This window comes from Ictidomys tridecemlineatus, chromosome 3, assembly GCF_052094955.1.
Source record: "Ictidomys tridecemlineatus isolate mIctTri1 chromosome 3, mIctTri1.hap1, whole genome shotgun sequence".
Lineage (NCBI taxonomy): Eukaryota > Metazoa > Chordata > Mammalia > Rodentia > Sciuridae > Ictidomys > Ictidomys tridecemlineatus.
The window spans coordinates 168,632,535-168,658,078 of NC_135479.1; the positions used below are offsets into that span (position 1 = coordinate 168,632,535).

At 32.3% G+C, this 25,544-nt stretch overlaps 1 protein-coding gene across 4 annotated transcripts in view; it reads right to left on the reverse strand.

The window, feature by feature from the left end:
• Arl6 (ARF like GTPase 6) overlaps positions 1-24,694 on the reverse strand; it is a 34,001-nt gene extending 9,307 nt beyond the window's left edge. For 2 of the 4 annotated variants that reach the window (XR_013436934.1, XM_021734215.3), the window contains exons 1-8: positions 24,252-24,692; positions 18,028-18,177; positions 12,890-12,951; positions 12,337-12,405; positions 9,641-9,735; positions 6,402-6,531; positions 4,647-4,702; positions 4,506-4,518 (exon numbers count right to left, since the gene is read on the reverse strand). Coding sequence is in view for 3 of the 4 variants with exons in the window: in XM_021734215.3 (XP_021589890.1) it covers positions 4,506-4,518; positions 4,647-4,702; positions 6,402-6,531; positions 9,641-9,735; positions 12,337-12,405; positions 12,890-12,951; positions 18,028-18,150 (548 nt within the window). In the remaining variant the exon portion in view is untranslated. Of the gene's footprint in view, positions 1-4,505; positions 4,519-4,646; positions 4,703-6,401; positions 6,532-9,640; positions 9,736-12,336; positions 12,406-12,889; positions 12,952-18,027; positions 18,178-21,829; positions 21,900-24,251 lie in introns of all 4 variants that reach the window. The other 2 variants (XM_078044416.1, XM_005336766.5) reach the window with 2 other exon arrangements.
• Between the last annotated feature and the right edge of the window lie 850 nt (positions 24,695-25,544).

Below are 25,544 nucleotides of genomic sequence, written 5' to 3' on the forward strand. Positions count from 1 at the left end.
CAAGAATTATTAGTTTCTGAAGGACAAAAATCTTTTCTAAAGTAAATATAAAAAATGTGTGTAACATGGTAAAACCCTATGTGTACATGTTTTTCTTACACAATTCATACTATAGTTATATTTTTAAAATCAAAGTTGTACATACAAATGGTTAATGAATCAACTAGTTCTATAAGGCTTGTTTGAAAAATAGCAGCTTCTTGCTTCATCTTTCTTTCCCCTTTATAGAATCGAGTACTTGCAGCTCTTTTTAGATGATCGTTTATATATTTCTAAGTACACTTTAATATTAATTCTTGAAAGTAATGTAATAATGAGGCTTCAGTTCTTACACTTTCATACTGCTCTTCTGTACCCTCACTGTATTTCTACTACTCCCATCAATTTAACATAGTGATACAGTCATTATCAATATGACTATATAAATTTTATGCACAGCTGATTTAGGTGGTACACTCTGGTTAGTTGTCTTTTCCTCAACTATATTGTTTTCTTTCAAGGTAGTAATTTGACTTCCCACCTTCACATTAACCCATCTAGGTTTTTAAAAATGTATGTTTTAACAATAATCCAATCCCAATACTTCTAGTTTAAATCTTTGTTATTATGAAGCACTTTGCATTATATTCATCTTGAAGAATTCTTCCCTGGAGTCCTACAAAATTCTCCAAAGTAGACCAGCTGTTCTCTCTTCCTGTCAATTAGTCTGAGATTTCCTTTCATTATTATTCTAGAATATCTATTAACAAATGAGATTCCTTCCCCTATTCTGTTTCAATGTTCCTTATTTTTCTCTTCTTGATTTTTTCTCTCGTTTTTGAAGACTACTCCTTTCAATACTAGACTTTATACAATCAAAGATGTCTTTATTCTGTTGTCACAATATGTTGATATTGTTCTGAGAATATTTTCTCCATGAACTTTTTGTTATAGCTTCTAAATTGTTGTTTTTGAGAAGTCTGATGCTATTCTATTTATCCTTATAGGAAAATGCTTTTATTTATTTTTCCTTAGGAAGCTTGCAGAATCTTCTATTATTATCAGGGCTGAATTTCATAAACAATGCACCTTGATGGGGATTATTTCATCCATTACACTGGGCTTTCAAAAGGACTTTCAACTGCAAACTCATCACTCAGTTCTGATAAAGCTCTATCTGATGATTTGCTACTCTTTTATTTTCTCTGTTCTCTTTTTCTGACTTTCTTCTTAGTTGAATACTGGGCCTTATAAACATGACCCCTTTTTTCTTTTTTCAATTTCCAAATCTTCATCCTTTTGATGTTTTCTGGGAAATTGCCTCTATTTTATTTATTTTTTGTTGAGTTTTCCATTTTTTTCTATTCTATTCTTATTTTCCAAGGATCATTTTTTTGTTTGTTTTTTGTTTCTTATCAAGAAGTAGTATCCTGGTCCTATTCATGAAGACAGCATCTTATTTGAGGAGACTTAATGGTTTTTCAAAATGCTCTAAGTTCTAAGTCCTCTAACCTGCTTTTCTTGTTTTTTTACATTCCCATATTTCACAATGCTTTCATCCTCATGTCTGGTGATCATTGCCACTTGTTCATACGTACATGTGAACACTAAGAAAGCACACTGGAATTTGGAAATGTGTGAGGATCTTGTCAAATATGGTCTTCACTATAGTGTCTGGCTAAGTCATTTCTGTGGGAATCTCCAATATTAATACCTTTAGGTTTTTTCATTACATTGGTCTAATTCCTTAAAGATGAATTTTCCTATTTTTTGCCTACCTCCAGTGTTTCCTGGGAAAAGTAGAAGATAGAATTACAATATTTGATATGAAAACTTTTAGTCACTTCTCACTTTCACTTCAGCATTACCATACACATTTAAGTCTGGTGTTTTCTAGTCCAAAGATATTCTGCTTGACTTCCATACAGATATTCCTTCAAACTTCTTTGTGGGAAGGATATATAGCCATATCTTCTCTCTTCAATTTCATTTTCATCCTTATTTTAAATTTCCACCAATTTCTGAGCTTTCAAGAGGATCTGCAAAGCAAATTAGGCTGCCTTCCAGCATTCCCCAGTACTAATTTGGGATTCAGCTTTCTGAGATCTGTTAAATCAATCAACATCCATCAGATTCACCTTCCAAAATTCAGTTGTTCTTTTCACCACTTGCATTCATTTTGCCCACATAGGTTAATGTCTTTTTAAAAGTTCCCTTTATTGTTAGTGAGATTTGGGAATAAAACTGTGTATGTGTTCTATCTTCTGTTTTTCACTGGAGTTTCCAGATGCATAGTTTATAACAGCTTAATGTTAAAATCTAGAAGTAGAATGGGGATATGGCTCAAAGGTAGCATGCTTGTCTACCATGTATGAGGCTCTGGGGTTTAAATACCAACACCACAAAAACAAAATAAAACAAAACAAAAAGGTTTATAATCTTTAAGCATTATTCAAAGTTTCAAAGCTAGAAAACTTATTGCTCAGTTATATTTTCTGGAGGATTAAAAAAACACTTCATATTCTACTCAAGGGTTGTCTTTGGGTGGTTATACGTGCTTAAGTAATGAGATTCTTTCCAAAAGAGAATAGAGTCATAGAATATGCAACATTTAGTATTTCACAAAAATGTTTCTAAATTTTAGCTTAAAATAATGAGATGAAATTGGTCCAAAATGAACCAGAAGTCTTTTTGTTTATCATGATAGGAAATTTCAGATTCTAAAAGCAAAATGAAGAGATCAAAGTTCAAAACATTTTTCATAGTTAGATTTATATAAATGTTTCTAGCTAATGATTTAACAATTACAGACTAGTCTCTTGCATTTACTATTATTTATTTTGCAAGATAGGATTTCATCTCTTCAAATAGAGGGATATAAGTGGGAACATCAAAATGCAAACTATTTATTATTATATAAGAAATATGAACAAAGAATCTTTTTAAACCAAACTGATATATTTATTTTTATTTTTTATCTACATATTTATTAATTTATACCTCTGTTAAATAGTGTAGTTAGGTAAAAGAGTAAATTTAACATTCACTGACTTCTTTAGTACTTTAACAGAGACAATATATAATTAATTTGTATAATTTATGACATTTTAAAACTTTACAGATGAAGAAAATTATCTTCACAAGACACTAAGAGATGTTAGCTAATAGGTGAAGAGGTTAATAAATAAATAGGGGAATAAATCTACTAGACTGAAGAGCCCCACTGTGTTTTACTAGTGTTTCATGCTGCTTAGAGACAATAGCGATACTACCACTTACCTTGTGAAGACTGTTGTAAAGAGAACATAAAGTAAGATGATAACAAAAGGACACAAAAACATTTCCAATAATGTGTCCTTCATAAGACTTGGAAGTTAAGACAGTTAATGGGTGAGAGAAAAGTCAAAGAAACAAAAATTTGGTGTCAAGAGGAGTTGGCAGTTGGTACTATGATGTTGGATCTTTACTGACACCTAGTGGCCTGATTGCTACAGACAAAATAAAGCCAAGGTGGGTGGGAAGGGCCTAAGAGCTTAACTTAAAATCTAGATGAATACAAACTAATTTTCAGTTAAGTACTATGTTCTGAATAACTTTATTAGGATTGATCATAGGGTTTCTATTCTATAATATCTTCACTATAACAGTAAGAACTTGTGAAGTAAGAAATGAGGGATGAAAATATGCTTTTGATACATTCTCTGGATTTTCATCTGACCTCCATCAGTTTGTGGTGGGAATTCATCCCATTATCTTGACCATTTCCTTTACCATAATCTAAGAATCTAACTTAGTGGGTGTATATGTGCTAGATCCTTGCTATTTTTTTCCCAATATGTAGAAGATCACTGTAGAAGAAATCAGAATTTATAACCAAAAAACAATAATTAGAATTTATATCTTGTTATTTACCTTTATTCAGAGTAAGATTCCCCTTAAGAATGATCTTAGTTGTTCTATTTAAAAAAAAAACTTTTGACCTGGTTGTCAAGATTATGCAATAAATACCTATAGAACTTGGCTTCATGGACTTATCTTCTTGTTTTACATGCATCAAGGTATTTATGTGGCTAGTATATAATGTAACATTAGGGAAATTATGTATCTTAATTTATTCCCCAATATAATTGGCTAGCATCAACCTATGATAACTGTTTTGGTGAATAACAAACAGAACTACAAATACATAAAGCATCATAGAATAGCAGTATTTATAATACTCAACATGTGTTAAAAGTTCTATATACATTTTATATATAAATGAAGCTACACATGGAGTATTTATAGCCTGATTCTTAGAAGATACATGTCATTCACACTTATTTTTAGTTATTGACAATGAAGCCCAATAATCATACCAAACTTCAAATGTGCTTCAATTATTAGCTCTAATGGAAATTCGGTGTCATAAATTAAAATTATTTTCTAGATTTGTCATATATATTGATTGTAAAGAGGCAAACACTTTAAATAACATATGAAACTTAAAGTGTAAAAGTAAATGGAGCAAACTATTGGATACTTACTGTACTGTTTTTTCTGATAGCAGAAACAGATGGAAACAAGAGGAAAAAGGCAATGATATAATAAAAATAAAATGTAGACAAGAAAATTATATGAGTGGAAAAGAAGCAAAGGCTGAAGATACACAGTACTTTGTGATGTACCTTGAAGCCAGTCTACACCTTCTTGCAATCCTTCTCCTTTTATGGCATCACTAGCACTGAAATAAAATCCATAAGAAACAAATCCATTTCATTACATAATGAACTGTAAGAATAAAAAATTACAATTTTTCCATTGACAAATTAATACATTCTAGTAATATATACTTAAGGAAAACCAGTTAAGAAATGACACTGAATATAAATCAGAAATTAAAGACTGAGGTCTCAGAACCAAGACATGAAAAACATTTTCATAATTTATATAGATACTCTGAAAAGTATATCACTAAAGTTATTCTAAGAATAGTACTTAGACTTACATTAACAATATGTAAACTTTGAGTTATTCTTCCAGTGGTGGTAAAGTTTGTAGAGTTACCATCCTACTTCAATTAGCCTTGAAGGTTCAATAACAGCTACTTACAAAAAAAAATAAATGCTTGAATTGGGTTGGGGATATAGCTCAGTTGGTAGAGTGCTTGCCCTGCATGCACAAAGCCCTGGGTTTAATCCCCAGCACCATACACACACATACACACACACACACACACACACACACACACACACACACACACACACACAATGCTTGACTTAGGCTGTAAAACAGCTACATGACAAGAGTTACTTTATTTGAAATGTAACCTGATATCTATAACCCATAATTATAACTTTGATAAGCTGGTAGAATAGAATAGAAGCCCAGTAGATTTCAATCACAATTTTATATTTATGAGCTGCATGTACTTGGCTAGGTTACTTAACACTTTGTCTTTAATTTTAACATCTGTAATATGGGGAAATATAATTACTCATTCAGCACCAAGGCTAGCTCTTAATGTAAGCTCTACTACATTCTTGCTTCTTATTTTACTCCCTCTTCTCTACTTTGGTGTTCAACCTTTCCCTTTAGTCTCTGTAACTCTTATAAAAAGGAGAAAACTCTGGTAAGAGAAGGTCATCTTGCAGCAGGGAGAGGTAAGTGGGTGGTAGGTAGAAAGGAGTGGATGGTACTAACACTATCTAATAATATATAACCTCTAGTTATTATTTTTGATACATTTTAACAGAAAGATATATAATATATTTGTAAGAAATTGTTTTCCAAATAATGCATAATAATTTCAGATATTAATAATTTGAGATTTCAACTTTATTAGTTTGTCCAAATAAAATTGTTATTTCTATTTATTCATTTTAACAAATATTTATTGTGTATCTATTATTTACCAGGTACTATCACTATTTCAGAGGTTACAGAAGAAGAAAAAAGAAAATGACAAAATCTCAACTCTTACGGAACTTATTAGTATAAGAAAACAAGTTAAAAATAAACAAACAAACAATAGAGGTCATATGGTGTCCTAAAGGAAGTACCACAGCAAGCCAGAAAAAATATTTTGAAGAATGATTCAGATGGGGGAGAGGTGAGACTATACAAGTACAAATGCCCTGAGATGGGATTATGGTTGAATGTTTCCACATACAGAAGGAAATCACTGTGGTTGAAGTCAGGTGAATAAGCGGCTACTTAAATTATTCCATCATAATAGTGTTTACATTTTTCTATCTCCAAAAGGATTTAAAAGGGTTTTAACAGTAATATATTTCTGAATATCTGCATTGCCACAATTCTGTAAAACAAATCCTTACTTTACATAGTACTCTGCTTGGTCATTTATAAAATGAGATCAGAAACAAAACAATGAAGCTTGGATATCTTTCAGAATGATAAATAAAGTAAATATAAAACTTTACCAAATATGCCATGGTTTATCTTTGATGTTCTCTAAACACAGCAACTGAGACACTTTTACAGATGTCACTGCATCTCTAAGATCCATTTTGTTTGCAAAGAATAAGATTGGAATTCGACGGTGTTTAATATCTAAAAGAGAAAAGAAGACTATCTTACAAGTTCAGCTTATGGGGTCACCTTGCACCAAATTCTTAAAATTAAAATAAAATAAATTGTTTTCCAGTTAATTCGTTCTATATGACACATGATAAACATTTAAAGACACATACTTTCAAGCATGTATTTGAGCAAAAAGAAAATTTTATTGATATTTCTTCCTAAGACCATCTGCCTTCTGGTTAGAAGCTTTAAACCAAAGATAGATGAGGTTGGAGAAGGGGACTCAATGAGCGGTTACGAAGAAGAATCTATACAAAAGGTTCAAATATATTGCTTGTTACATTTTGTCTTCTAGTACTATGCAACATAATTTATTTAATTAAATGTAAAAGTGTAATGTATTTGTTACTAATCTTTTTATTTATTTATATATTTTTAGTTGTAGATGGACACAATACCTTTATTTTCTTTACATACTGAGTATGGAACCCAGTGCCTCACACATACCAGGCGAGCACTTTACCACTGAGCCACAACTCCAGCCCAAACAATGCTGCAATTAATACATTTGGATATAATTCCACTATCATATTTATTCCCACAGAATAAATATGATAGTGGAATTGCTAGGTCAAAGGACATGGAAATTGCTGTTTTTTGATAGATAGTATTTTTAAACAAAGGCTATCTTTCCTTAAATCTCTATCAATCTTCAGCAACAGTTTATAAAATTAAAGGTTTCCATTCCCTAGACAAAAAAGAATTACCAAAATTTTAAAATCTTTTCCATATACTATATGATTAGTAAAAAGTATGAACCCAATGTGTTCATTTGTATTTTTTTGAGAAAAGCCACGAATCTTATAATATTTACAAAAGATGTTAAATGTACCTTTTCTGTTGAACTAGCTACACTTATATCTGGATAATTCATTGCCTTTCTCTGTTTTCATTTAATTTTTTATTTTCTTACTGATTTGTAGGAACACAAGTAGTTTGCCCTATAGCTATTATATTAGTTGAAAATATTTTCCCTTGTCCATAATGACTTTTGAGCATTCATGATACATTATTTTCCTCTTCAAAGATTTTTTATGTCTTTCATTAAAAAAATGATTCATATGCATTTCAGCTGAGAAATCTCACCCCTGAAAATCTATACCATAAATTAAATTAATCAGTACAAAAGGTATACAGACAAAGCTTTGGTTCAAGAATCTAAGGTTCTCATTGTGTTTGAGGCAGATTTTGTTAAGAACTATTTCATTTTATTAGTCAACAACTTTGCAGGGATAGGTAGAAAGATCAATAAAAAGGAAACAGCTGATCAAAAATGCCTCCTCAACACAGATCAAAACTAAAAAGCTTTAAAAGTGGAAATGATACATAAATGATATAGGATAGGTAATTAAAAAATTTTTTTGAATAATTTTGAGATCATCATATAAAAGCACCAAAGATATTCTAGTTAAGCAGCAAGATTTGTTATTTATGTATTTAAGTTTTGCAATGCTGGGGATCAAACACAGGACCTTCTGCATGCTAGGCAAGTGCTCTACCACTGAACTATGTCCCTAGCTTAGCAAGAAGGTTGGAAAGCTCTACAGTATTCCTATTCTATTTCTAACAAATCTACAGTTTTTTAAAAACACCCTTCTCTTCTAAAACTCCTAGCACAAGGATTACTTAAAACCTTTTTGACATGAATAAGTCTAGAAATTTAGAATTTCATAATATACTGGAGAATTATTTGTAATAGAGGAAAGGGAAGGGAAAAATATCCATCAATAGGTAAGTCACTGAATAAATTATGGTATACTCATAGTACATAATATTAAGGATCTTTAAAAAGATCACATAATCATACAATTTGACTTGGAAGTATTTCCATCATGTAGTGTTGAAAATGGGAAGATGCAAAAAAGTCTAATAAATATGATCCCATTTTGGTAAACAACAATAGCCCCAATAGCCCTCAATCTTACAGATATCTTTGGAATCTACATAGATATATTTTTATGTGTGTGTGTGTTCATACATGCATACACACGACACATTTAAAAAATATGAATGAAAAAATATCAAGTTGTTAATACTAGTCTGTTAAAAAGGGGTGGGGAGCTGGCAGTTGGAGATTAAAAACAAAAAAGATTTGTTTTAAAAGAATATCCACAATAAATATGTAAGAAATTCTGTGATCATACACACACACACACACACACACACACAGACACACACACCTGTTTTATATGCTGCTAAATGATATGAGCAGCACAATTGTAAAGGAGGAAAGGTTTATTTAAGGCTCATGGTTTCAGAGGTCTTAGTCTATAGAAGGTTGGCTCCATTCCTTGAGGCTCTAGGTGAGGCAGAGCACCATAGCAGAAGGATGTGCCAAGGGAAGCAGCTCACATCAATATCAGAAAGCAGAGAGAATTTCACTTGCCAAATACCTAAAAGCCATGGCCTAATTCCCACCTCCTCTAGTCACACCCTACCACTTCAGTTACCACTCAGTTAATCCCTATTGGGATTAATTCACTGATTGTCTCACATGTGAGCTTCTAGGAGACATATTACATCCAAACCATAATACACACACACTCACAAATTCAGATACACAAGGAGTGATACATCTAAAAAAAGTAACCAAATTAATTTTAATGGCTGTTGAAATATATAGATTTTTTACTTTATTCTTTTTCTGTTTCATTTTTTTTCTGTTGGCACATATTATTTATGTAATTGGGAAAGAAGGGCATTTTTTTTTTACTTTATTTCAGACAGGGTCTCACTATGTTGCCAAGGCTAGACTTGAATTTGAGATTTTCCTGCCTAAGTTTCTTAAGTAGCTGGGTCTACAGGCATGGGCCACTGTGTTTGACATGACATTTTTGTTCTTGTGGAAATAAATGTTAGAGACTCAGAAAACATTGCAAAGAGCTTTGAAATTTAAACAATATGATGACATAAAGCTATTCTAAATTTTGTATAACTAGCACATTTTAAAATTCAAGAATTTTAAATAAAATATAATTAGACAGTATAAGCAACAGTTTTGGTTTTTTATCTAATAACAAAACAACATACATAAATAGATCCTAAAACACAGAGATCACAGACTGAAAGACAGACATACCTGGATGATTCAGAAGAGTATCAAGCTCTTCTTTGGCCACAACCATTCTGAGTCTATCACTACTATCAATGACAAAAATAATGGCTTGTCCTTCTCTGCATAATAAAATAGAAAATAAAATATACTATTTTGGTATAACTCAATGGACATTTTGTGTATTTTCACATATGAACATCTATGTCTGTATTTAAAATGGAATCCTGATGTTTTATACCTTGCCTTTTTTTTGTAGTATGGTTTGTACTTTCATATGAAAAAATAAAGCTTCCCAATAGCATTTCTCAAAATTTCTTTTTACCATAAACCATAGTGAAAAACTAATTTTACACTGAGATGCAGGAATTGTATATACAAGTATACATAAATATAATTAAAAGTCTCCTGAAACAATACTTAAAAATAGCTTTTATTTTACTCTAGTTTACATTTAAAAAAGGTGATAGCCACTGAACTCATTTAATGATCCTATCAGCATTTCAAAAATCATGGATTCCTCTGTACCCTTCTTTCAAAGGTTATAATATATTGTATGCACCATCAAATAAACCTGTGTTGTTGGACTTCATTCTGTTATTGGACTGTCATTAATAACCAAATGAATAAAAATAAATCAAACTTCTAAAATACCATTTATCCTATCATCTAAAAAAATGAAAATGTAGATTAACACAACCACACCCTACTAGTGGATATAGAAGCCAATACAATTGGAAATATCAAGAGCTTTAAAAATGTTCAATTACTTTGAGCAAGTCATTTTATTTCTGAATTCATTCTACAGTAATGTGAACTATAGCTAAGGTTTATGAAAAAAGTTAACTAGAGGATCATATGTATCTTACTCTGAAGAAACAAATGACATTCTTTCTCATAGGAGTGCTTTGTTTTGATAGTAAAAATAATTATTACTGTATGCATTATTAGTCTTTTAACCTTTTCAGTCTAATACGTTAAAATACATTTATTATTTATAATTAGAAAAATATAGAGAAACTAATTATTGTAGGCTTCTCAACAACAAACATATTTACCATTCAGTCTACAATTTAACCACAATGTTCCCGAATTCATTAATTTCTTTCAAAAGCAGTAAAAGGAGTTGAAATCAGAAAATTTTTTTCTTGTTTTAAGTATTATTTTTCCCTGTATTTTTGTTCTCTGTAATTAAGATAAGTATTTTTTTTCAATTTGGAGCAAATAATTTATAATTATACAAAACTCCTTAACCTGTAAACTGAAAACATTTTTCGAATATGAAGGTCAGTACTTAAAAATCCTTGATTTTACTTTTTTATTTTTTTATTGGTTCATTTTAGTTATACATGACAATAGAATATTCATTTTAACATAATTATAAAAGAATGGAATATATCTTGTTCTAATTCGATTTTAAAAGGAATTTCTATCAACTAACTAAAGGAAGAATAAAAATCATGTACTGAAAATTTAGATTTTCAAATAATAAAAATAAAAAATCATCATCATCATCATCATCATCATCATCATTAAATTCCCCAGGGAATTTAATGCAGGATACCATAAACATGTTACTTTTCCTTTTCCAAAATGATCCTCGAATTGGAAGTGCTCTCCTTTTTTTCTATCTCAGTGGTACTCTGGATCTACATATTTAAATAATTTCAATGTACTCAAAGTACTTACTGAAAAGAATATCTCCTTTTGTTCATATCCCAGGAATATAATATTTGTTATATTTGCAAGAAAGAGTTAATCAACTTATTAAAATCTAAATCTGATGTGGTAGTCTTCTTATACCATTTCAAAGCAGGAGTTCATAATATCAAAAGGGAATTTAGTCGGGGAATACTGTTTTTACGTTTCAGACTCCAAAAATGCTTTTTTGGGGGGGAGGAAGGGTTTAAACATCAGAACTTTATTAGTTGCTCAAAACATTACATTGATCTTGATATATCATATATCATACAATTGTTTCAAATGGGGTATGAATTCTTATCATTCCTACATGTACAGACTGCAGGATAACATTGGTTATACCACCACGTTTATACATACTGCAAAAGTTCTATCAATATTAGAAGTTAATGAATTTAACACCAAATGCAAATCTTGAGAAAGTATAACATATATGGATTCTAATAACTTGACAGCTGTTAATCTGAAGTAACTAGTGAACACTTATTTGCTTATGCTGAAAAATATCCTATTTAAAATTGCTCATGGAAAAAACAGAACAACTGTTAGTACTATTATTTTAACTAAATTTGGTAATAATATTTTATCTACATGCTAAGCATCATACTAAGCCTTAAAGAAAGGAAATCATCTCATCCTTAGATAAGTTCACAATCCCATTAGGGAGGCAGCTACAGTACTTGACTTTGAGATAATAGTAAGTAAGATTACAGAGATGTAAAGGGATAAGGTAGTGGGCAAACACAGGGGAAAGAATAAATAGGGAAACAGTGACAGAGGAGGTGACTTTTGAGCAAATTCTTAAAGCATGAATAAATTAACCATAAACTAAAAATATGTAAGATAAAATGGGACATTAAAAACAGAATGGCACATGCAAAAGCTCAATGTTATGAAGGACCTGAAGCATTTGAATTAAAAAATGTGCTTAATTATATTACATTTGAATTAGAAAATGCGCTTATAGTATATTATATTAAACTTTAATATAATCATTAAACAATATTCATAAACATACTTACTTATAATAGTGCTCCCAGAGATTTCTATATCTTCCCTGACCTGACATGTCAAACACTGTAAAAGACAAACTTAAAAAAAAAGTATGAAGTATGACTATATTATAAGCTACTAACTTACAGTATAACATTTATTTAGTATTTTAAATTGCTTTCAAAGAAATCACCCTTGCTATATAATAATCAATGTGGGCCAATTTTTAAGAGTTCCAAAAAATGAATTTGTACGTATGATTTTTGTAATGAATAACACAAAAAGATACTTAATTTGCTAATGAGGTTACTTAGAATCTAAATTCTATGTTTTGAACAATAAACCAGAGGTAGTAGTACAAAGTATTAGAATCTACAGGTTTCTAAAATAACAAATTACTTTCTCTAAGACTAGGAGGGATGATCAGGCTCAGGCAGATTTAATATGGTTACTTTTTATCCACAACTTCTTTTTATAACTTTATTTATTTTTTATTAGTGCATTATAGCTATATATAATATTGGGATTCCTATTGACATAATCATATCTATGACTTTTAGTCAAAGGGATAAAGGGGATTACCTGGATGATTTGAATTTCTCTATGTTGAATCCTATTGTTGGAACTATATCTTGAGATTGAGCCTATAAGAGAAAAGAGAAAGTTTAGAAAATTGCAATTAACAAAGAATTTTTTCTTGTGAAAAAAAGTGTTCATATTTTATATTTCTAAAACATGTCACAAAGGAGATGGCAGCATTAAACAAATTATAACTTTTGCAATAGGATCAATGTGTATAAATTTTTTATAGCTGTTTAAACTTTATACTGATTTTAACTGCATAACATCCATGTCTTAATTCACATTGTATTTTATTAAGAGTTACCAAGGACTTAAAGTTTTCTTTTTCTTTTTTTCTAAATGTTTGTGGTTTTTTGTTTTTGTTTGTTTGTTTGCTTGCTTGTTTTATTTGGTTTGGGATTTTTAATTGCCAGTTTGCAACAAATAGAGAGCAAAAAACTTTTTTAGTAAGGTAATTAATTCATCTATTGATTTAACTCAGGAATTTTCTATTGATGATACACTGTGCCTACTATAAGCATTTTTTGACAAAAAATGACAAAAAATTTTTGACCAAAAATGCTTATAGTAGGCATAGTGTATCATCAATTTTACAATCATCATTTGCTTCAGATGTCAAATACAGCTTCTAGATTAGGTCATGTATCCACATAAGCAAAAATGATTTTACCTTATAATTCACCTCATCAAATTTTGTTTTAAATTACTTTAATTTCTTTGACTTTATGACAGAGACATAATCATATACATAGACTTCAATTCTACATATCAGTTTTATCTGTTGGGATCTCATCTCCACTTCTAAATCCTACAATGTCCCAATATTTAATCCTTTTTAAAACATTAAAACATGTATATATATATATATATATATATATATATATATTTATACATATAAAGCACAATTTTTCATATCTCTGGTTGTATATAAAGTATATTCACTCCAATTCGTGTCTTCAGACATGTATTTTAGATAATGATGTCCATCACATTCCACCATCATTGCTAAACCTCAGCCCTCTCCCTTCCCATCCCATCCCTCTGCCCTATCTGTTTTTTAGCAGGTCTAATATATCACTCTGAGTTCATACGTGGAATTGTCTAATCTTTCAACGCATATTTACTAAGTTTATACAAATACCACCTTGACTTCATGTCTAGACTGTCCCTGTAAGGATTTTGGCTGCGGGTATGTACAAGGCAGCGTTCCTCTAGTGAGCAAACTCATGGAGAGTAACAGGCACCCTGTTATCCACATTTGGAATATTCTACAGTTTCTCCCTGGAACTAGTAAAATGACTAATACATGGTCAATGCCTAGCTCAATGTCCTTGAGAGGAGGCTCTCTGCTAGAGTCTTATCAGCCTCGACCTTAATCTCAAATACTCAGCTTCTGAGAATAAAGGAACTCTCTTAGACAACACCAATGTGTCACTGTGCCTAAACCTGCCCTCATAACAGTAACTTTTTACAATGAGCAATATGTACTAACGATGTCAATGACCTAATGTAGCCTATGGATATAAATAAAGCTGGCAGCTCAGATGAGAAGCTCTTTTACTTTGCCCCTGCACCTTGTTGCTTCTGTCTTTGTTATTCTTTACATGTCCCTGCTCTCAATGAGTTTATAATCTAGAGAAAGTAAATGAATTAAAAACTTAATAACAGATAAATACAATTTTGAAAAGTGTTAAGTACAAAGACAGGTGATTGGAGTGAAAGGGAACAGGGCAGAGGAAGGCTGGTATGTGGCACAGTAGGGTCCTCAGGAAGGACTGCTCTAAGAGAGTGACATCAACACAAGAGTAAATGGCCATGAAAGAGAAAAGCTATGACAAGCTCTTGGCAAAAAACATTCCAGTCTTAGCCTGTGCAGCAATGATCTTAGAGCAAGAAGGAACCTGACACTCAGAAAAAGTATAAGGCCTGCTTGTCTGAAGTATATGGATAAGTAAAAGAGCTATATGTGTTTAGGTAAGAAAGGTAGGTATTGAAAGCCTACGCAGAGAGTTCTGTGTGATGAATACTGAAAGGGGACAATAGTACAGCAGGACATCTGTTGACAAGTTGAACAGGCAATTAAAATGCATTTTACTGAAAACTCATCAAATGTCTCTTAGCATTTCTACCATCAAAATTATTCACCCATTTGAATAAAACATCTACCTATTTTCTGATCCAGAGTTTTAAAGTTATTCTTGAATCCTTCCTTTTTTACATTCCATATACAATCATTTTCTAAATCATTCTCTTTACAGGTTCTATCTCACTTCATTCTGGTCCTTATTATTTCTTGCTTTGAATTACTACAATAGTCCCTTTTTATTTGTTCTTTTTAGGTATACATGACAGTAGAGAATACAAACACAAACACGTCTTACTCTAATTAGAATCCTAGTCTTGTGGTTGTACCTGATGTGGAGACTCACAACTCACTGTGGTTTATTTATATATGTACATAGGAAAGTTAAGTGAGATTAATTCCACTTTCTTACCTATTCCTGTCCCCCTCCCTTCCCTTCATTCCCCCTTGTCTAATCTATTGAACTTTTACCCCTACCCCACATCTTGTTCTGTGTCAGCATCCACATATCAGAGAAAACATTTGACCTTTGGTTTTGTGGAATTGGCTTATCTCACTTAGCATAATAGTCTCCAGATCCATCCATTTACAGGTAAAAGCCATAATTTCATTATGTTTTATGGCTGAGTAAATATTTCATTGTGTATATCTACCACATTTTCTTTATCCATTCTTCTGTTAAAGGGCATCTAGGTTGGTTGTATAGCTTAGTTATTGTGAATTAAGGTGCTATAAACATTTATGTGGTTGTATCATTGTAGTATGCTGACTTTAAATCCTTTGGGTATATATACTGAGGAGTGGTCAAATGGTGGTTCCATTCCAAGTTTTCTGACAACTCTCCATACTGCTTTCCATAATGGTTGCACCAATTTGCAGTCCCACCAGCAACCTATGAATGTACCCTTTTCTCCACATCCTTCCCAACATTTGTTACTTGTATTCTTGATTGTTGCTATTCTGATTGAAATGAGAGGAATCTAGGTAGCATAGGCAATTAAGAGACTATTGAGACAATAGAATTACCTTGGACAAATTAGTTAAGACTGTTTTCTTAAATGTGAGGTATATTTTTTACTATCCTTAGCTCATAAAGTTATCATGAAAATTAAACTAATGGGTGCAAAACAAACAATACTGTGTCTTAAAATATGCAACAAATGTCTGCTGTTATTATAATCATAGTCTCACTGATTTCATTCAGTCTTGCCTCCACTTATTTCCCCATACTACCACAAATATAGCTTAAAAAGAAATCCCTTTCCAGTTTTGCCTCACATCACTATGCTCACTCTGGGAAATTTAAATTCAAATGAAAACACTGAAGCTGTAAAATCACTGGGGTCTGGGTACACATTAGTGAAAAAGTCTGCCCCTGAAGTACCCTGGTCTTGCTTTTTTGAAGTTTATTCATCTTTCTCTTTCATCCATCTTAAGAGTTGTCATAGTATTTTTCAAAAATACCTTCCTACTTGTTTGTTCAAAAAAATTATTTTCTGCTACTAAGATTTCTGCCTCATATATTAGGATTCCTCCCACAAGCTTTGAAATAGTTTCCTAATTTTGTTGTCCAAAAAAAATCTCCACCATCTTTAAGGGTTCTCAATGTGTCAGTCACATGATAAAATCATCAGCTATTACCTAAGAAAAACATACCAGTAACAAAAAAGTGAGGAAGTTAAAGCTTAAAGAAATCTCAGAAAATAAATCAAAACAGTAACCTTGTTTTCATTGAATTATAATTAGAACATTCAGCTAACCTCTCCACAAATATTCAGCTTCTCCACAAATTCCCCTTTAATATGGTATTTTATTTTTAGATGTAAAATTCATTAACTTTCTTTTCTTCTCCATCAAAGTTAAGATACTCCACAAATTAATCAGGATAGAACATACATGGGGGCTAGTGCTTCCAGATCATGTACAACTCATTTTCCTCTAAAGTATTCCCAAAAGATAAATCTCCAAAATTAATCTCTCTCTGCTCTCTTCATGAGCAAATGCATTGGGCCATTCTCTAAATTAGTCAGGGGATGATATAAAGCAAGTGAAAGGTATAGGAACAGATCATCGGAGACAGTCTAGGGATGGATCAACCCTAACAGGAATGAAACAGACTTCTAAGAACCTATTTAGTTAGTTTTATAACATCTGGTAAAATCCAATATCCTTAGACTATCAATCAAATCAATTTATCACCCCAAAATATACTTAATTGCTGAGCATTATTCTAGATATTTGTAATTCAGTGCTTAACAAGTTAAGTGCTATATTATGCTGAAGATAAATTTAACAAGGAAGTTAGCAAATGAATATACAAGATAATTTCAGATTGCTAGGAACTGGAGGAAAAAATTGTAATTTAAAAAGAAATATAAACATATCTTTTAAGGAAATGACAGCTGCAACTAGATTCTTGAAAAGAGACACAAAAAAGGGCAAAGCAAATTATTTTTCTGAGACAGAATAGCTGCCTAAAGACTATGATTCAGGAAGTGGTTATCAGAAATTAGAAAAGCACTATTATATGAGTTTTCTTGTAGCAAAACTTAGCAGGAATGTATATATCATGTGTGGAATGTGTTAGATTTACCTACGTTTTAATTATTAAAATAATTTGTTCATATGTTTTTTTCTGTCTTCCTGTCCACTACAACTGATATGTACATCACACTTTTGGGGAAAAGTGTCTAATTTTCATAGAACCTATAAAAATGCCCATTCATTCTTTCCCTTTGTTTTACATCTCCCATAAAGAGGGAAGTTAAAAAAAAAAAAAGGCAATGCAACTTGAAAGTAAGGCTGAGAAAGTTATGAAGATCTTTAGGGAAAAAAAACCAACTAAAATAATATTCCAGTTTAATAACCAAGATTTTTATACATGCAACATAAAATACACCGCAAATTGTAGTTCACTGATACTTATTAAAGTATTTCAAGATTAACAAGATTCATAACATGATTACAGAAAATTATAATATCAAACAAAATAATTCTACATATTAACTTTTTCTAGTAGCAGAAAATACGTACTGCATTGAACAAAGATACTTACATTTGAAGGTTTAAGTTTGTTAATGATTGTTGTTTTGCCACTGTTATCCAGCCCAAGGCACAAAACATGAACCTCCTTCTTCTTCAGGCCAAGCAAACCTGAAAGTCGGTCTAGCAATCCCATACTGTTATTCCAATATATACAAAGTGGCTGCAAGTAAAAAAAAATATACTATCTAAAGGCACCTTAAGTACGGAAAATATTGATATCTGCATTAAAAATTTAAAGACACACATTGATGTAAAAAACATGTCAATGTAGCTTTATGCTTAGTAAACAGAGTATAAGCTGATTACCAGAAAGAAGCCTTAAATAAAATGCAGATTGGCAGCTTATAGCCTTTGGCAACATAGAACAATGCCCTTGAAAGAACCACATTTCTCATTGCAATTTACAATATTTAAGAAGAAGATGTGGTCAGCCTCACTATCATATGAAATCTGCCAATAGTAACACTTCAAATTGAGATTTCTGCCTATATCATTTGAATCACTAACTAAATCTTTATGACAAATAAGAGCATTGTTATATTTTGCAATACTATGAAGATGTTTACTATTTTTGTTTGGTTACTTTCAGTTTGAGTAGGGTTTTCTATCAATAGAAATAAACCATCCTGATATATTTATCTTTATTTTCCCTTATCCTTGCAAGTCATCACAAATCCATTTTGAAATAATGGACACACACACACATACACACACACATACACAAACACTATCACACTTTTATTGAATCTTACTAAATTTATTATCTTAACTATAATTTACCTGAAACATCCTTCTGTTATTTTAAGAGAACTTTATAATACTAGCATAGAAATAAGAAAGTAAATACTAATATTAGATTTTTATTTTCTCAAATACTGTTAAAAGATTTTTTGTTAACTTTTCCTTAAAGTATGCATTTGTTCAATTGTATTCATTTTTAGAAAAAAACAAAACAACTCTTCTGTTAGTTTCTATTGCTATAACAAATATCTGAGATCAATTAATTTATATAAAGAAAGGTTTATTTTTAGAATTTTGGAGATTTCAGTAAATGATAGAGAGTGGCCCAATTACTTTTGGGCCTGTAGTGGAGCAGTACACCATAGTGGGGAGCATGTGGTGGAGCAAAGCTGCTCACCTCACAGTTGGGATGTAAAAAAGAGAAAAAAGAAGGGGTTGGGTCCAACTATCTCTTTCAGGGCAGCCCTCAATGTTTGAGACTGCTCAGTAGGCTACAGAGAACTAGGCTTTTGGCACATGGATTTTTGGGGAACACTTAAGATGCAAACTATAGCACTTTCTAAATCAAATGTTTAAAAAAGAATCTACCAGCAATCCAATTACAAAAATGATGTCCTAATTAGAATAAATTATACTCCATGTATGTATAATCTGTCAAGATACATTGTACTGTCATGTATACTTAAAAAGAATAAATAAAAAATAAAAAACAAAGTCAAGTAAAATTGCTATTGACAGGATCTTTGCTATGTGAAAACTTTACAGGTGTTCCTATCCAAGATGCTATTAAATTTATACTTCAGATCTCTAAATGAAACTTTTCAAAGGAGCTTGTTTTGGATTCCTCACTTCTCAGATCACCCGACTCTATAAGAAAAGAGAGATATTCCTTTTGCCAACCCTCAAGTGCTATAGGCACTGCCCCAAAATACCTGTGATTATTTCCCATTACTCATTGAATATTCATTTTCCAAGTTCTCTAAACATTAGTCTCAATTTATTTTCATCTTCATCTACAGTTCCAGAAACCTATTATCTGCCAATTTCTTCAGTATTTTTTATTCCATACCATCCTAAGCAAGACCAAACCTTGAATGATGTAAGGCTGTACAAAACTAACCAATAAGAGGCTTCCAAGATAACTGCATGGGAAAGGATGCTGCAGAATTGACATTTTCCTTAAGTCCTTTGGGAGATTATTATAGTTTATAAATTTTAAAACTGAATTTCAATGAGGTACAGAAGATAGAAGGCACCGCTCCCCCATTTAAGAGTAAGTTCTATAACAGAGCTAATTTTGTCTTATCCAAGGGATGGGTTGACCTCAGGTACTTCCATTTCTGCCAAGTGAATCGACTTTTAATATTAGCGGTACAAATCCCACTCAAAATTTCCTTTGAATATCATCTAAAGGACTGGTATTTGTAGGATCTATTTTAAGTTAACCTTCAATTAAGCAATTCACACAGATCATCTTAATTCGAAGTAAATTTGCTATTACTTTATTATACTGAACATATTGATATAAATGCTTATATTATTTTGTATTCCATATGACTTAAAATATTTTTAAAATTATGACCACTTTTCATATCTTCTCCATTTACTATAAAGCACTGTTAAAGCCTAATGTTTAAATAATCATTTTTCATCATTATTCTGACTTCCATTCCTTTTCACAATTACTAACATTTGTTACTGATATATTTTTCAATATACAATTGAAAAAGGAAGTCAGTTTTTCTAAAGGATGTAATCCTATTTATTGAAGTTGCTTCAAAAATAACTATGATGAAGCCTTATGTATACTTTTTCAGTAATTTTAATTTTCCATCCATAAGTTTACTGTCTATATGCATAAAGGAAGGAAGTTAAAAAATAACTAAAGTCACTCAACATTTATTAAAAGCACAGTGTATTAAAAGCACAGTGGAAGACACAATTGATATCTTTTATAGATTCCTATTCCTATAATAGGCTCTGATTTTCAACACTGGTTGCATTTTGCAATCAACTACTGAATCAGAGTTTCTAAGAATGGGATAAAGGCATTCATAGTTTTAAAAGCTACACAGTGTTTCTGATAAGTAGTCACTATTGAGAAATAGTAGTTTTCAGATCCCCTAATCCCATGTTCTTATCATCCATGTCGCCTTGCTACCTATCAAAATTAAGTCCATTTACAGCATTTTTTCCCCTAACAAGAGAAAAGCATAACAAAGCTATTTTTTACTCAAAGTTTTACATGACATAGGAGCCTTCAGAAATAAAGACCCAAAGACTCAGTGAAATTTTCTATTTTTTTTTGTTAGGTCCCATGAAATATGAACAGAGTGTAAACTGTGATCAGACAAAAGAATATGATCAAATGGTAACAGAGGGAAACCCAACAAGCCCTGTCCATTCAGATTCTTCTTGGTCACTCTGTGCAGGTATGGAGCAGGACCTCACTGGAATGAGGATCTTCAAGGGAGGAGGAAAGTGACTTTGATAGGATTTATGGTTTGCTTTGAGGGACAGGAGTTCTAGTTTCTATGATATGTCTTGGGGAAGAATAATTCTCATTTCTCTTTGGGGAGACAGATAGGCAGGACACAGGAAGCGGAAAAAAAAAATCAGGAAAATCTTGCTTCCCAGGCCCTTCCAAAGTCTTTCACTTCAAGGTACTCAGAAATTCAAGATGCAATACTTTGCGGTATCATGATCTGAGTTCTAACACTACCTTGGTTATATCTGTACTCCTACTGTACATGAAGTTTATTTTTAATAAATATTGGTAATGAACACACTCAAAAAGAAAAATTCCATGTCATCACACTCTTAAATCTAATTCCTTAATCAATATTCAATTATAAAGATCTTTTTTTACAGATTTTCTTAACCTTCATTCAAACCTAGGACCTCACAAATGCTTGTCAAATCCTCTACCTCTAAGCTACATCCTCAGACCTACTATACATTCTTAGAAATATATTTCTAGAGGTAGGAATTGTTGCATCAAAAGGCAATCATATTTTAAATTCTGATAGATTCTGAGGATTTGTTTCTAAGAAACTTGCAACAACACTTACCAACAGTGGATAAAGCTTTCTATTCCTTTTATCAACACAGGTTATGGTTAATTTTTCAATATTTGCTAATCTAAAAGTAAAAAAATGGTATTTCAGTATTGTTTAAATTCGTATTTATTTCACTACTAATGAAACTGAACATCATTTCAGAATTTAATTGCCATTAACATTTCTTCTTTTATGAATTATCAGCTATATTCTGATGCTTATTTTTCTATTGATTACTTTTTACTATTGGCATGTGAGAGCCCTTGCCATGCCATACTATTGCATAGTTTTAACCAATAAAATTTTACTATTATTTATGTTGTTTTATGCTGTAAAGGAGTTTTAATTTCTTTTCTTTTTTTTTATTTAGGAGTTTTAATTTCTATCCTGTAATATTTATAATGTTTTCTCCAGCTTCTTTCTTCAGCATTAGGCCCAGAAACACTTTTCCTCCTCAATATTTTAAACATATTAACCCCAAAATATTTTCTGCCTTTTGAAGAAAATAATGATTTTGAAGTTTTTGAAGTTTAAGTTTTGCCTGAAACATCTGGGTATAAGAAGTGAGGCAGGGAAGGGGCTGTGGCTTCTTTTCTTTAATACAATGATAGTCATTTTATTCTGGTATCATTTTCTTTTTTACCAACCCTTATAGATGGACTAATTTTTTCTCAACTTTTTTTCACATTCTATATTTTTTATACAGGTTTGGGTGTGTTAGTAGATTCTGTATTTCAGCATATTACAAATAGTACTCTTTGGAAGATGATTTTATGAATTATATTTAAAAGGTTTCCAAGATTATGTAAGTTTTAGAAATTTGGTATTCTCTCAATTTAAACAGGTTTCTGCAGGGCCATACTCCTGAAACTCTTTAATATGATTTAGCATATGGACTGCAAGTTTCCAAGAGGTATATAAAGCCAGTAGTATTTTTGATGAATATCTGTCCTTGAAAACTTTGTTGGGAAGTATTTCAATTGCACATAATTTGGGAAACCTGATCTACTCTCTTTTTATGGATCTGTCTATACTTAGATCAGGACTACAATCTTTTAATTCACCTCCCTTTATAATACATTTGATCATTTGATAAAGCCCTTCTCTCATACTGGTATGTTTTCAGAATATGGTAGATTTATTAAATGGTTTGCACACTTTCCACAGAAGATTTCACTTCAGTTATGAAGAAAAATATGCTATGAAAATTTCTGTGCTTCTATACAATTTTTCTTATCTCATGTTTTTCTTTTTTCTTTCATTCTTCTTGTTTAAGTTTACAGAAAGAAAGATCTTGGACAACAATAAGGTTTTCCAAAGGCTAATTATGACTAATCTGAGATTAGTCCGGGTAATTCTTATTAAGAAGAAACCCCTCCCCCACCACCACTCAGACTGAGACACTATAATAGATGAAAGACTATCCCAATCTGACCATGGCAAACCTAAACATTCAGAGTTGGATAATAAAAAAGTTAAAAAAATGAGACACATGTTACAAAGTACACTTAGCCTTTTTCACTCTCCAAGTTGTTCTTATTATCAAAACTGTACTAAAGCTTATTTTTGGAGAAAATTATAGTCTTGTTTTAGGCAAAAAGTAGAAAGCTGATGTTGAGATTGGCAAGCGTTAGCTAGGCAGAGCACCACTATCTGATAGCTTAGAAACAAAATATAACTTTAGCTTAAAATCTTACATTCTAAACAGACAGTGGCAGAATTAAGACACCTGAGATCAATCTGCTGTAATAACAACTCTGCACTTGAATCTAAAATACTTGGGTTTGAGTATTGGCCATGGCCCTGGATGTATGACTTTGTGAGTTGCTTGGCCTCTCTGTCCTTTGGATGATCTCTAAAGCAGTGGTTATGCACTTTTTAAGGTGTTTCACAATCTATCTTTTCAGTTTTTCATCTGTTTTCCTTTTCCTGGCTACTGAGAATCAGCCTCCTAAAAGATTACACGTTGCTAGAAAAGCCCAGAAAAATTAGGATATTATCCAGTTAATAGCTTGGAAAGTAAGTTGCAGACAGAGATAGGATCAGGCAGAGAAAACCCATGAATGGTATTTTGTAAACTTTAAACATGTTTGTCGAGTAAATTTTTGCACCTTTTATTACACCAAGTAAACATGCTTATTTGACTTTCAGTTTTTTATAGCGAAATTTCTATTGTAATTCCCCATAAATCATAAAAAGGCTCAAGTTGGACAGTGTTAAAACTAACCAAACACTATTCGCCCAAACCAGTTCAATACGTTTTCTAGGGTCCCTAGTACTCACCACAGAAGTCCAATTCTCCTTTTCCATCTTTCACACATTAGAAACGACTACTCGAGTGGAGCACAAAACGTGGGAAAGAGTAAAGAGAACTCCTAAAGCTAAGGGGGAGAGGTTTACCTCTGGCCACAAAAACTGGGGAAATAGGAGATACCTGAAACTGAAGCTGGTCTGGAGGGTCCAGGAGCTTGTGAGGAACCGGAATGGATGCGCTCGCTAGTATCAGCTTCTGAGAAGGAAATCTGGTACGGAAGTGCCTCAGCCTTCCTCTCTAGGACTCCATCGGAAAGATCCCTTGTCTTGGGCAAAGCCGCCTCTACTAGTTGGGGAAACTGGCAGCTTCAGCCTCAGCAAGAGCATCAGGGGCTGAGCAGGCGCCTTAGCGCGCGGCGTTCCCTTGGCAACAGGAGTTTCTTCCGGTCCTGAAGCCACGCCTCCTTGAGGGTCTTTGCGTTTCAGCCTTGGCGCCCTTGTTTCTGGGATCCAAGAGCTCCGGGGAAAGACGAGAGACCTGCCGAGGAACTCTACTAAGGAAAATGTGAGCACAGGTGAAAAGTCGAGCCGCCGATTTCTGCGAGGAGCTTCGCAGTCACAGATGAAGCATGATGGGAGTTGTAGGCGCGCAGAGCCTGCTGGGTAGCGTTTTACTTCCGCTTTGGCTGTGAGATGTCTTTCTCCGGGCTGGTCTCCCGCTGCAGTTCTCGGGCTTCGTAGTAGATAGCGCTCTGGGTGGCACGCAGAACGCCTCCTCCTGGCACTACAAGACAAAGCTGTGTCCCTTGAGGCACAGATGTGTACCAGAGTTGTCCCACTGCCCATCGCACCCACCCTCCCCTGGGTTATTCCGACCCCTGACTCCTAAGAAGTAAGACAGTAAGGCTGTTAATGTGGTAAGAGAGAGGAGAGAATTTTTTTTTTTTTTTAAGTAGTACATTTACTGTCAATAACGTGTTTTTTTCTTTTCTTTTAGGCTAAGGAAAATAAAAAGTAAAAGACATAATTTGGCAAAGGAAGTTAGCTTGTACTCCTGCTTCTTAGCTCTCTGGTCTCTTGGAGTGATTTCCACCAGGTCTAATCTTTTGTGATTAGATTATGGTCCCCAGAAATCTAATCCGCTGTATTTAAAAGTTGGCCACTTTCTTAAATTGCACTTGTGTATTATTGTAGTAGAAACTAATGATCCTCAAAATATGTACACGTATACTTCCCCCCACATTTCCCCCACAGTTCACACTGGTAGTCATTTTAAAGATGTAGGATTTTTTTTTTTTTTTTTTTTTGCCAGCCTTTCAGTCTATCTAGTCCCATCAGCCTCACCTCTCCATGAATGGCTTTCATGATTTAAATGTTCTTTAAAGAAGTTTCATCTCTTCATTTCCCTCATTAACCATGAGTATGGGATTTTATTTTTCCTTTTCTACTAATTAGTGTTACGTTTATTATTCTA